At 41.3% G+C, this 12,458-nt stretch overlaps 1 protein-coding gene and 1 long non-coding RNA gene across 3 annotated transcripts; both read left to right on the top strand.

The window, feature by feature from the left end:
• The first annotated feature begins 2,993 nt into the window (after positions 1-2,993).
• On the top strand, positions 2,994-4,382 carry LOC136677253 (uncharacterized). Its single transcript, XR_010796347.1, has 4 exons — positions 2,994-3,136; positions 3,326-3,528; positions 3,723-3,790; positions 3,943-4,382. It is a non-coding gene; the product is annotated as an uncharacterized lncRNA (long non-coding RNA).
• A 1,303-nt stretch (positions 4,383-5,685) lies between these two features.
• On the top strand, positions 5,686-11,019 carry LOC136677251 (uncharacterized). 2 transcript variants are annotated; one of them, XM_066654738.1, is made up of 6 exons: positions 5,686-5,781; positions 7,430-7,506; positions 8,484-9,708; positions 9,836-9,912; positions 10,202-10,278; positions 10,567-11,019. In XM_066654738.1, exons 2-4 carry the CDS (start codon positions 7,454-7,456, stop codon positions 9,869-9,871), a joined length of 1,314 nt encoding a protein of 437 aa, XP_066510835.1. In that variant the 5' UTR covers positions 5,686-5,781; positions 7,430-7,453; the 3' UTR covers positions 9,872-9,912; positions 10,202-10,278; positions 10,567-11,019. The 2 variants fall into 2 exon arrangements, with proteins under 2 accessions (XP_066510835.1, XP_066510836.1); XM_066654739.1 differs by lacking the exon at positions 5,686-5,781 and adding an exon at positions 6,479-6,494.
• Positions 11,020-12,458: the final 1,439 nt, after the last annotated feature.

Here is a 12,458-nt window from a genome sequence, read left to right as displayed (position 1 = left end):
ACCCAAATGTGATGACGTCACAGCAACATCCTGCAGAGGGTGGATTCACAGGAAGGAATTCCATCAGCATTCTGTGGACCAACCCAACTGAGGAGCTCTTCTCAGCCTGGAGATGGAAGGTGTACGATCACCAGCCACACACACACAGATGAATCTGCTGACTGCCGTGGATGCAGCTTGTGAGGATATCACAGCAGACGCCTGCAGAGACACTCCAGGAGATTCTTTCCACAGCGCATTGTAAGAGGTGATATCTAGTGTGACGTGGATGAAAACATGTGGCCGAACAGAGAGGAGCGTCTGGACGTATAGAAAACACTGTAATTCCTTAAGTTGTTGTCTCAGGTTATTTTGAATGTTTAGAGTAAATTTCTAATTTTGTCGTTTTTCCTTTGTGTTACAGAGTGCTGCCAGAGTGTCTTTCCTGAATTTCTATGATGTTTTTTGTCGACAAACTGCAGCGCAGACAAAACAGTAAAAGAATTACAGAATACATTTGATTCCAGTCCAATTTCTTGCCGTCAGTCTCCCACATACAGCGTGTAGCTGTGTGTTCTGTGTGTAACACGTACTGTTTCGACTGATAGGCCACAGAATGTGCAGCGTTCTTTAATCAAAATCTGAACTAGTTTCCATTTGAACTCATTTACAGTGTACTCTATTGCACTGACAACATGACTGCCTTGTTCATAGGCAATGACACACAGACGAGACACTTCTGAAACCACAGACAGGTTTAATGACAAATATTTGCTTTTGAGGCAAAAATAAAGACTTCTGAGCGAGGTACATGCTTTTGGAGGTATTTCGTTGAGTTTTGCTGTTTGCACAAACTGTGTTGAGAAATGCACTTGTTGTGATGCCAATGTAAATCACGATGGGAGAAATGCACCAAATCCACTGAGAAAAAGTGTAAGTGAGAGACTGACTCAGACGAACATGACAATGAAGTATTGGAAAGTAACCTGGTGGAGAAATATCCATTTTGAAATTCTTTTATTATTCTCTTACTCTGTAGCTGTATCATTATTCTATTAATTTGTTCATTAATAATTTAGTTTAATAGATTGAAGGGTAAAATAATAATAATAATTTGTATTAATGTATTAGTATTACTAGTATTAATTTTTTAGCTCTGTGGCAAACTTGAGTCTTGCCCTGATGTCTTTTTGCAGTCTTTTCCTGATGGTAGATGTATGTAGCTTGACATCAGCTGTGACAAGAGCCACTTGTAGGTCCTGTGATGACAGTTTAGGATTGTCGGAGACTTCTTTATTCACCTTGTGGTCTGCTCTTGGACTCAACTATATTAGGACTGTTAGGTTTAAATAACAGCCTCCTCCAATGTCCTCTTTAACGATGGTCTAGTGGTTTGCAGCTGATGTGGTGCACCTGACTCTAAATATAGACGTTTTAAATAGTAATAAATGTGGGGGTGTCCTAACTTTTTCCTCAGAAGAAATGTAAATTGTTCTTCATTACATTGTACAACCCATGTTTATAAGCAATTTCTTCAGTTTTATTTGTATAAGCCCAATCTCTCAGTGCTGTTCAAATGAAAGTCAAATGTCCATATGTTTAAATATGTTCAAAAAGACAAAGGCTTTCATGGGGTGTCCTAATTTTCACACGACTGTATCCCCACAGTTCATGTTTCCACATTCTGTCAAATCACATGCTCTGTTCACGGGGCCGTTACAAACAACGTCCACAGTAAACTTTCTTCATCTTCAGGATATTAATAGTCTGTTATATTGTATCTTCAGTGAGCCTTTCAGGTTTTTGAGACACAGTGAAAATAAAGATATCCGCGGAAAGAAGCTAAACGTGTAGTTCCTCCACGGTTTGGAAGTTGTGTTCGTATTCTGCCATCTAGCGGCGATAGAATGCAACTACTGCAACATTTAATGTGAAACAGAAAATCCGAGTGAGAAATAATTGTTCAGTTGAAGTTCTGTTCTCAGTCCAGACACTGAGGGGTTAAAAACTCCAGCAGCACTGCTGTGTCTGATCCATTCTACACCAGCACAACACACACTAACACACCACCACCACGTCAGTGTCACTGCAGCGCTGAGAATGATCCACCACCACATCACACCTGCTCTGTGGGGGTCCTGAGTGCTGAGGAACAGGGGGGAAGGGGGGTAACAAAGTATGCAGAACAACAGATACAATAGAGCCCTTAAAGCTCTATTGAACCCCTAGGTTTCGCTTTTAAAAACACATCTGTCAAAGTCGTGTCGCTCCCAGAACGTCCCAGAAGCGTTTAGAGAGGGAATAATCACGAGTACTCACAGTAAAGGTGTGTAAAATGTGAAATAAAAGCCTGTAAAAGCTGTAAACACCGCTGTCTGCTCGGTTTGTTTTGGTTCAGTCTTGGCGCTCTATCTCAGATCTGCACTGTCACATGACGCTCCGCCTTTCTACGGCAACTCGGAGAGGGCCAGTCCACAGTGGCGGTGGTCCGATTGTGTCATTGAGCCCTAACACCCTCGGTGAAGTGCACACTTTTGAGATGGCAACGAACGAACTGGAAAAGGCTCACAGACAACGAACAAAGGAATTAATTACTAGGTTAAAACATTAACTCTTACACTAATTATGGCTTATTTATTTATAATAAAAACAATATGAACTTTACCAATAATATATTTATTTAAACTAATGAAGGCTAATGATATATTACATGACTGTGTTGATGGCTAAAATAATTAGAAATTGATCAATAATATGTTTATGTAGGAAACTGTACTAAAACCGCATGAAAGCATATATGGCACTTCATTGTATATTGTCTGATAAGCAGTGAGGTAATAGCAAGAGTTTCAGTAATATTCCAGAATATTAAAGAACGGTGAGCATGGTCGGCTCTCTCGAGCGTCTGCGGCACATGACGGAGACACGAAGCACTAAGCTGTATGACATCATCACAGAGGCCACGATAAGGACCACCTTTAATGTCCCACCTAAAGCTCTGGTGATCTGGGGATGTCCAGAAGGACCTTTACCATACCCAGAGATTCCAGCGTCCTGGGAACGTGAGCCAGGGGTGGAAGCTGAGGACGAGCTCCCTCCACCCACTAGGAGAAGGCTCCGCTGGCCATTCGGGTTCCTCAGGATCAGATTCAGCCAGGTGTGAGACTTTTTATCGACACTAAGTCACTAACATTACAGTTAAGGTGGTTTTTCAAAGCCAGACAACCTTATAACCTTATAATAATAAAAATAATTAGATAATTTGGCATTTGGATGATTACAGGTAATGATTATTACTTTTCTGCATAGTGGTCAGGTGGTGTACAGCTGTGATTTTCTTTAACAGTTTCTCAGGAGGCGCAGACAGTGAGGTTTGCGATTTGCTTGTGGAAACATTGAGCCCCGAACCTCAAGAATCAAATCTAAACCGAGTCTGGAGGTGAGGATGGGAGCAGAGGTGGTGGTCAGACCTTCTGGAGAGTGTGGTGGGCTGCTGCAGCTCAGGATGTCGTCCAGTCTTCCGTCCAGTGTTTGTGTTTCCGAGAGAGGGTGAGGACGCTCTTCACTAGCTAATTTTACGTTTGTAGTTACTCAAACAGTTACAAATTCTGTTACTTTTGTGAGTATTGTTTTACAAAGACAATCTTTTTTACCCTTTTGTGACTCTGTAGATATCAGTTCTACACTCTGCTGTTCTCTCTAGTGGTCAGTTGGTAAATAGTTGTGATTTTTAATTTCGTTAGCGGTGGCTGAGGAGGCGCAGGACGTGGCGGAGGACTCCGGGGGAACAGATGCAGTACTAAACCTAAAGGTATGTGAGGTTTCTTTGTATTTACTGACAGTGCAGGTCACTATTAGATTAAAACTAGAAAACGAAGGATGAAGTTAATGAGGTTTGTTAAAGTCAGGCAAGTTTTAAAAAGTAAATCAGTTGGTTAATAGTTGTGATTTTTATTTCTTTAGCGGTGGCCGAGGAGGCGCAGGACGCGAGGGAGGACTGTTACGGTGGTAAGGTGGTAAGACTGGGCGGCACGGTGGCACTGCAGGTAGTGTTGCTGCCACACAGCTCCAGTGGGTGGGTGGTGGGTTCAGTCCCTGCCTCTGGTCACTGTCTGTGAGGAGTTTGCTGTGTTCTCCCCGTGTCTGCGTGGGTTTTCTCCGGGTGCTCCGGTTTCCTCCCACAATCCAAACACATGCTGGTAGGTGGATTGGCTGTGACACCGTCCACTGAAGTGAGTCAGTTTCGGACCCACCACGGCCCTGGTGAGGATGAAGTTACAGATGAAGAATAAATGCGAGGACTGGTACAGCCTCGACATTCAGAATGCTCCAGATCTACAGAAGTTAGGATTGATTACAGCTGAGTGGATCTGTCTGAGCAACTTCATGAAACTGATCTGAAATAAAACAAAAATAGAAGGAAATACTTTGAGACATTTTTTTCCTAAGACAGAGACATTTTACATGAAGACTGCATTATAACTAAACAGTGAGGCGGTAAATAAAGTAGTGGTGCCATAAACGAGACGTCAGAAAAATCAGAGGTAAATGAGTGAATAAAAGGTTGAATATGGAACTAAATTAATTAAATACATTGTTGAACATTTGAAATGTATTTATCTGAAATGTAAGGGGTTAAAATGTTCAGATTTTCAAAAACATAAATTCAAGTCTTAAATCCAGACTTAGTTCAGCTATGAATTTACCCAGTGGCCACAGGTCAGTTGAATTGACACTGGAAATAAGGTTAAATTTGGACGTTTTTTAAGACGTCTTTTTCTGATGTCCGTGTGACGTCCTCATATTTGTCCTCATATAGTGGCTCTACAAATCAAGACCAGGTAAAAAAAAGGTGATTCAACTCCCCCTCCCTCCTTGATCCAAACAACTTATAAAGGAACACTAAGGTTTAGTTTTTTGCTCCTGGGCTCCCCTACAGTTGTAGTACAGAGTATACACATTTACATGACTGCTGTGAAACCGAGGAAGGGAGGGATGGAGGTGAGGTGTTTATTTTACCCAAAGGCAGCATATTGCAGTTTCTGCAGTGCTGATCCTGGAGCAGTCGCAATAGAGGCTCAGTTTTGTTTATTACGGGTCTTTGGAGCATGCCAATGATTTTGAAGTTGAAGTTTAAAATTAGAAATAATGCCTAGTGCTGCTGCAAGTGAGGTGCAACCAAAATCTGAAATTCAGACAGTTGAAGAACTCAATCAATACCAAGGAAACATTACCTTTCATCATGTTTTAATTAAATAAAGGAAAGTGCTGCACCTTTCTTCATGAAGACCCAGAAATGCCACATAAAACCTCCAGACAGAGATGAATATGAAATAAAAGCCATGTAGTCATCAGAGGTAGTTAGAAACGAATTACTTTTACACACGTAGAATAGTTTTAATGTATATTTGTGCTTTCCTCAGAGCAACACAGTGGTGCAGCAGGTGTAGCACTGCCACACAGCTCCTGGGCCTGGACGGCTGTGAGTAGGGTGACCAGACGTCCTCTTTTCGCCGGACATGTCCTATTTTCGGAACCTAAAAAATGCCTCCAGTCCGGGATTTTTCGTCCACAGTCTCCTCGCTGTCCCAATTGTAACAAAAAGCCCTAATTCCTTTCTTGAAGTGCGCACTTCGATGACGTATGATGACGTTGTTTTAGGTGCGCAACAAGGGCGCGCAGGGATCAAGTGTTCACTTCGCCGCGCGCACTTTCTTGTTCTTACATTACTTTCAGCCGAGCTCCGCTCCACATCAGTGTTTTACTGGAGCCTCGAAAACAAATGTATTGAAAGTTGTTAAGGTAATTTATTATAGTCTCTTCTTCGTATTTGGAAACGTTTCTGTGTCACACGAGCCTTTAACTTTCTGCTCTTAAAAAAACGAAATTCGACACTTCTGTCCCTATAACGGCACAAATACACGGACACACACTCGACCGTTACTGACTCTGACGAGTTAATCCAGTTACATCTGCGCTGTTTTTCTGTTTAACATTAACTTTAGAAGAAAACAGGCCGTTCACTCATTAAAGCCGGAACAGGGGACTGAATTATATCACTCACTTACAGCACGTTTTATCAGCTACACCATATAAAATATGAAATATAAGCGCTTTTTACATCAATGTCTGGATCCTAGCGATGCTCTGATCAAGTCTGTATTAATTCTGGTTTGTGTTTTACGGACTTCTCACATTTTGTATTAAGTTAAATGTTTATACAGGAGAAAAAAGTTGTTTAAAAAAACAAATATTACAGGAAGAGAATTACCAAAGAAAATGGTTACGCTTAGGGTTAATTTAATAAAAATATAAAAGCATCTGTTTAAATAAATAAGTAAATAAATAAATATAACGTGAACACACATTATTGCAGCCTGAAACTTTCCGGAACATTCCTGAACTTTAGAGCTGACATCACACACATGTAGGCCCCGCCCCCTCCCACACTCCCCTATAAAAGAGCGCGACGTTCCACATCGTTCAGTTAGAGAGCTGTGTGTGTTCAACGAGAGGTAGATCTCCATTTTGTCTGTTTCTCTGATTCAGTCACTTTTTCTTCTTCGCGTATATAACTCATACCAGGGATAGCATAATGTGTCACATATATAGCAGCACTACGTGTATGTATTTATTTATATAAACACGCACATATCTGGAAAAACTACGAATTTAACCCTGTCATTCAATGACTATCAAAATAATTATGCATTTATTTTTAAAATATTGTGAAATTAATCTCAAAAATCTCTCAATTTTTGTTCTTTGGGTAATTTGTTAAAGTAAATAAATCCATATAAGATTTTGAGACCAAGTCCACAACATTTTAAAAATAAATGAACAATTATTTTGATAGTCATTGGACGACAAGATTAAATTCCTACAGGTTTTCTGTTTTGATATAATTTTAATAACAGGAAAACAGTGGATTTCCTCTGTATTATTAGAGTTTCTATACTTTATAATGTTCACAACACTTCTTTTCGGTCATTCGTTCTCCACGTCCCTGTCTTATACTGGTTTCAGAACTTAAGACGTCTGTGATTACAGTGAGGTAGAGCTGAAGACTTAAAGAGGACATATTATGTAAAACTTGGTTTTTCGTTGGTTTTTCCGCTTGGTCCTGTACTGCTCCTGTAAACACTCCCAGTGTGATTAAAAAAACATCCATCTGCACTCTGTGAGTTAGTTGGTGTCTCTGGTGTCAGGAGTCATATGCTTCTACGAGCTGTTTGGATGGTTACCTTATTGTGATGTCACAATGAGGAAATTTGCCTAGAACCACCCTGGCACCACCACTCACCTGCGTAAACATGGGATGGGTGGAGCGTGGCTAGCTTTTGTGCAAACCTATAGACCTATTCTAACTTGTTTAAAAAGAGGTGTATGTCCCCTTTAATGGTGTTGAAATAGTTTTTAAAACCGTGATTCTCTTTCCATCTCTCTACAGTAAACTCTACGTGAAAACTTAAACATGGCAAACAAAAAGATAAACCCTACAAACGCTGTTTGTGAGGAGACTGGAAGGTGAGTTATTATTTATTTATTTCATTGCTTTAAGTGATTTTACTTATTTTATGGGTGTTTTAAGTGTGCTGTTAGGAATGGTGTTAGAAGCAGTTGTAATGTGATTTCTTATCATCACTGTCCAATACATTCATTACCTACATTTCATATGTGTCCCACATTTTAGTTAGGAGCTATTTGTGACACAGCCTGAGCTCCTCTACACCAGGGGTCACCAATAGGCGGACTGTGGTTAAACAGCTCTTAATAGTTTATCAGTTTATAGTTTATCCGGACCCAGACGCTGTCCTATCTGGACCTGGACCTGTAACTGATAAACCACTAAGAGCTGTTTAGTTTTGAACAGAGTGTGTGTCTGAAGTGATGTGACTCTTCTTTGTTATCTATAATATTTATAAATCTTGTTGAATTTTATTGAAATTTAATTGAAAATGTAATTTGGTTTGACATTCAGTTGTTAACGACATAAAATGTTGCTACAACTCCAAGGCTACATTAATGTACAGGATACAGCACTGATCACATGCAGCTTATACATTACGTCCCGGACCCTAGCTTGAGAATGTTCTGTAACTGGACCGTGATGAATTATAATGATTTATCCCTGCTCTATACTTACACAGTTGGGCTCTGTTCATAAACATGATCTGGATAAATGGGGTTTCCTCAGAGTATTTGAGTTGTGTTTATGATTAATGAACTGTGGATTAGTCTACATTTGAGCCTTTACTCCCTGTAACTTTAAGAACTGTAAGAAGATATTTTCCACCACTGCAGTAGACACACTGCCTGCTTCAAACAATTATTCCAGAGATTTGAAACATAAACTGGTGTTAAGGTGTGAGAAATGTGTACAGCTGGTTTAAGGAAATGAAATAGAAACAATTGCTGTGTTTCTTCAGCAGGAAAGTACTATTGTAGACAACAAAGTGTACGATATCGTTCATGACTAAATAAGCATTATTGAATGTTTGTAGGAGTACGGCCAGAGAAGGGACACTGGCCAGCAACGATGATCTCCTGCAGCAGAGGATTCTGCCACGAGTCCTCTTCGTTTTAAACCAGGCAGAATCCCACACCTCAGAGGTGTCCAGGAGGGAGTTTAACGAACGCCTCGCCCTGGCCATCACGAGTGAGGTCATGAGTGTTCTCAACACACTGGGAAATGACCAGAGAATGGCACCTCGTGATGGTCCTGTTGATCCCGTGGGCGAGGACGCTGTGGACAATGCAGCAGTGGAGGAAGAGGATGAAGGACGTGATGTCAGTGAGGACACACAGGGAGAGGAGAACCCATCTGGTTCAGAGCTCAGCTCCGGCCCGTGTGAAGCTTGGTATGAGTTTGTTTCACCGGTGTCAGGAGCTAAGCAGCCAACAGTGGAAAGCGTGGTGGACAGCTCCAGTTCCACCTCCAGCTACACCTCCACTTCCAGCACAGAACCAGAACCCACAATGTCTGGCTCTCCCATGAAGAGGATGAAGAGGCTCTTTAGCCGAAAAATAGCTCCGGCCTCTTCTGAGTCTTCCTCTTCCCTTTCTCAAATATCAGAGCGAGGAAGCACCATCATCAATATGGAGAACTCCACTGCCACAAACAGCAGGTCCCTTGAGTGTGTGCCCTCTCCGTGTCCACAAGTAGACGGCTCTCTGTTTTCCAGAAGAGCTGTGTCTCTTTCCAGTGTGGAGCAGATGCCAGAGGCCTTTCCCTTTGAGGACTTCTTTCCTGAAGAACGTCATTCAGAAGCAGACGGAAATCAAAGGGAAATCCCCCGACATCTTGAGTATCTGCTCACGCAGCCTTTCACAGAGCAGTCGGTGATGCATTTTCTTGAGGACACACTGAGAGCGGTGCTGCCGAATCCTATATACAGAGGACAGACGGCGACCGCAGAAGAAGTGTATGCTCAGATAATGAGCATGGTCCGCTCTCTTGAGGTCCTGCACAGATTGGCCCACAGTGGAACACGTGACTTTGCCAGAGTCATCTTGGAAGCCATAATAAGGAGCGTGTTCAATGTCCCGCCAGACGTCCTAGTGCTTTGGGGACTTCCAGATGGGCCTCGGGTACGGCAAGAGATTCCACCTGAATGGGATCGCCAGCCGGTGGTTGAAGCTCAAGACGAGCTCCCTCGGGCCAGAGAGAATTGGAGAACGAGGCTCTGCTGTCCCTTCCGGTTCCCGAGGTTCTCATTCAGCCTGAGGGTATGTGAGATCTTTGTATTTACTCATAGTGCAGCTTTTAGATAAACCCATCAACATCTCAGATGCTACACTGTGCTGTTCTCTCTAGTGATCAGTTGGTAAATAGTTGTGGTTTTAATTTCGTTAGCGGTGGCTGGGGAGGCTGAGGAGGCACAGGACGTGACGGAGGACTCCATGGGAACAGATGCAGTAGTAAACCTGAAGGTATGTGAGATTACTTTGTATTTACTGACAGTGCAGGTCACTATTAGATTATAACTAGAAAGCGAAGGATGAAGTTAATGAGGTTTGTTAAAGTCAGGCAAGTTTTAAAAAGTAAATCACTTGAAGATAATTTGGCTGTTGGGTGATTGAAGTTTAACTGAGTAAAATAAGGACCTCTGAGTCCTGCTGGCTTTTAAATAAACCCAGCGGCATCTCAGATATCAGTTCTACACTGTGCTGTTCTCTCTAGTGGTCAGTTGGTTAATAGTTGTGATTTTAATTTCTTTAGCGGTGGCTGGGGAGGCTGAGGAGGCACAGGACGTGACGGAGGACTCCGTGGGAACAGATGCAGTACTAAACCTAAAGGTATGTGAGATGTTTGTATTTACTTGACAGTGCAGGTCACTATTAGATTATAACTAGAAAGCGAAGGATGAATTTAATGTGGTTTGTTTAAGTCAGGCAAGTTTTAAAAAGTAAATCACTTGAAGATAATTTGGCTGTTGGGTGATTGAAGTTTAACTGAGTAAAACAAGGACCTCTGAGTCCTGCTGGCTTTTAAATAAACCCAGCGGCATCTCAGATATCAGTTCTACACTGTGCTGTTCTCTCTAGTGGTCAGTTGGTTAATAGTTGTGATTTTTATTTCTTTAGCGGTGGCTGAGGAGGCGCAGGACGCGAGGGAGGACTGTTACGGTGGTAAGGTGGTAAGACTGGGCGGCACGGTGGCACTGCAGGTAGTGTTGCTGCCACACAGCTCCAGTGGGTGGGTGGTGGGTTCAGTCCCTGCCTCTGGTCACTGTCTGTGGGGAGTTTGCTGTGTTCTCCCCGTGTCTGCGTGGGTTTTCTCCGGGTGCTCCGGTTTCCTCCCACAATCCAAACACATGCTGGTAGGTGGATTGGCTGTGACACCGTCCACTGAAGTGAGTCAGTTTCGGACCCACCACGGCCCTGGTGAGGATGAAGTTACAGATGAAGAATAAATGCGAGGACTGGTACAGCCTCGACATTCAGAATGCTCCAGATCTACAGAAGTTAGGATTGATTACAGCTGAGTGGATCTGTCTGAGCAACTTCATGAAACTGATCTGAAATAAAACAAAAAAATAGAAGTAAATACTTTGTTTGAGACATTTTTTCCTGAGACAGAGACATTTTACATGAAGACTGCATTATAACTAAACAGTGAGGGGGTAAATGACATCTATACATCACATTTTAATATAATTAAGTTAATAAAACATTTAGATGATTTATATTTAAATCAAATTATAAGATCAATCCCCATAACATTAAAACCAGTTTGCAAATACACAGTGGAGAGGAACAGTTCTGGAGGGTCGTACTGAAGCACACTTTATCTCAATCAGGTTTGGTAACCATCTCCAGTCACCATCTCAGTGGTTTTAATGTTATGGTTGATCGTTTTATAACGTACTAAATGACTTTATTTGAAATCATACCTTCATTTTTAATCGCCAGGTGTATAATAATGTTTATTTTATACAGTGGAGGACAAAGTACACAAACCATGTATTTGAGTAAAAGTACAGATACTTAAGGTAAAAGTAGAAGTCCTTGTTGTAGATCTCTACTTGAGTAAAAGTACAAAAGAATTTACCTGCAAATGTACTTAAGTATTCAAAGTAAAAGTACTTATTATTAAAAGTACCATGACCTATTATGGCTCTAACGTATCGAGTGAATTCTGGGTCAAAAGTTTTACAAAAGCAAAAATAAATCTGCAAATAAAATTCTTAGAATGAAGAGCAGAAAGTATGTCCCAGATAGTACAATTGTATCGACCCACACTCGGGCCGAATCACGCATGCCGGTGTTACACCGAATTCTGAGACTCTAGAGGGCGCTACTTCATAGCTTTGGTCACTGAATCTCCATATAAACCTTATAAACATTAAGGTTTCAGTACATTTATGTAATTATTACTCAGTGGAGAAACAAACTTTTATCAAAAAACATTTTCTTTCAAAGTCAAGCAAGTCTTAGACCTTAATCTACACACAAATTTTACTGTGGACATTTTTTGCAATGGCCCTGTGAAGATAGCATTGGACATGAGAGAATATGGAGAAATTGCACATTTGGCTAAATTTATTGGACATTATCTCAATTTTCTGTGCCTCAAAAATCTGAAAGGCTCACTGAAGATAGAATATGACAGACTATTAATATCCTGAAGATGAAGAAATTTTACTGTGGAAATATATTTAGAATATTATATAGAAAATTAGAATATTATTTAAGATCAATACAAAGGATTTCAAATGATTTTTAGAAACGCTGCCAACTAAAAAATATGAACATGAAAAGTATGAGCGTGTACAGCACTCAGTACTTAGTTGGGGCTCCTTTTAATTGAATTACTGCAGCGATGCAGCGCGGCATGGAGTCGATCAGTCTGTGGCACTGTTCAGGTGTTATATGAGAGCCCAGGTTGTTCTGATAGTGGCCTTCAGCTCTTCTGCATTGTTGGGTCTGGTGTATTGCATCTTCCTCTTCACAATACGGCATAGTTTTTCTATGGG

Source organism: Hoplias malabaricus, chromosome X2, assembly GCF_029633855.1.
Source record: "Hoplias malabaricus isolate fHopMal1 chromosome X2, fHopMal1.hap1, whole genome shotgun sequence".
Lineage (NCBI taxonomy): Eukaryota > Metazoa > Chordata > Actinopteri > Characiformes > Erythrinidae > Hoplias > Hoplias malabaricus.
This window is presented reverse-complemented; position numbering and strand designations above follow the sequence as displayed.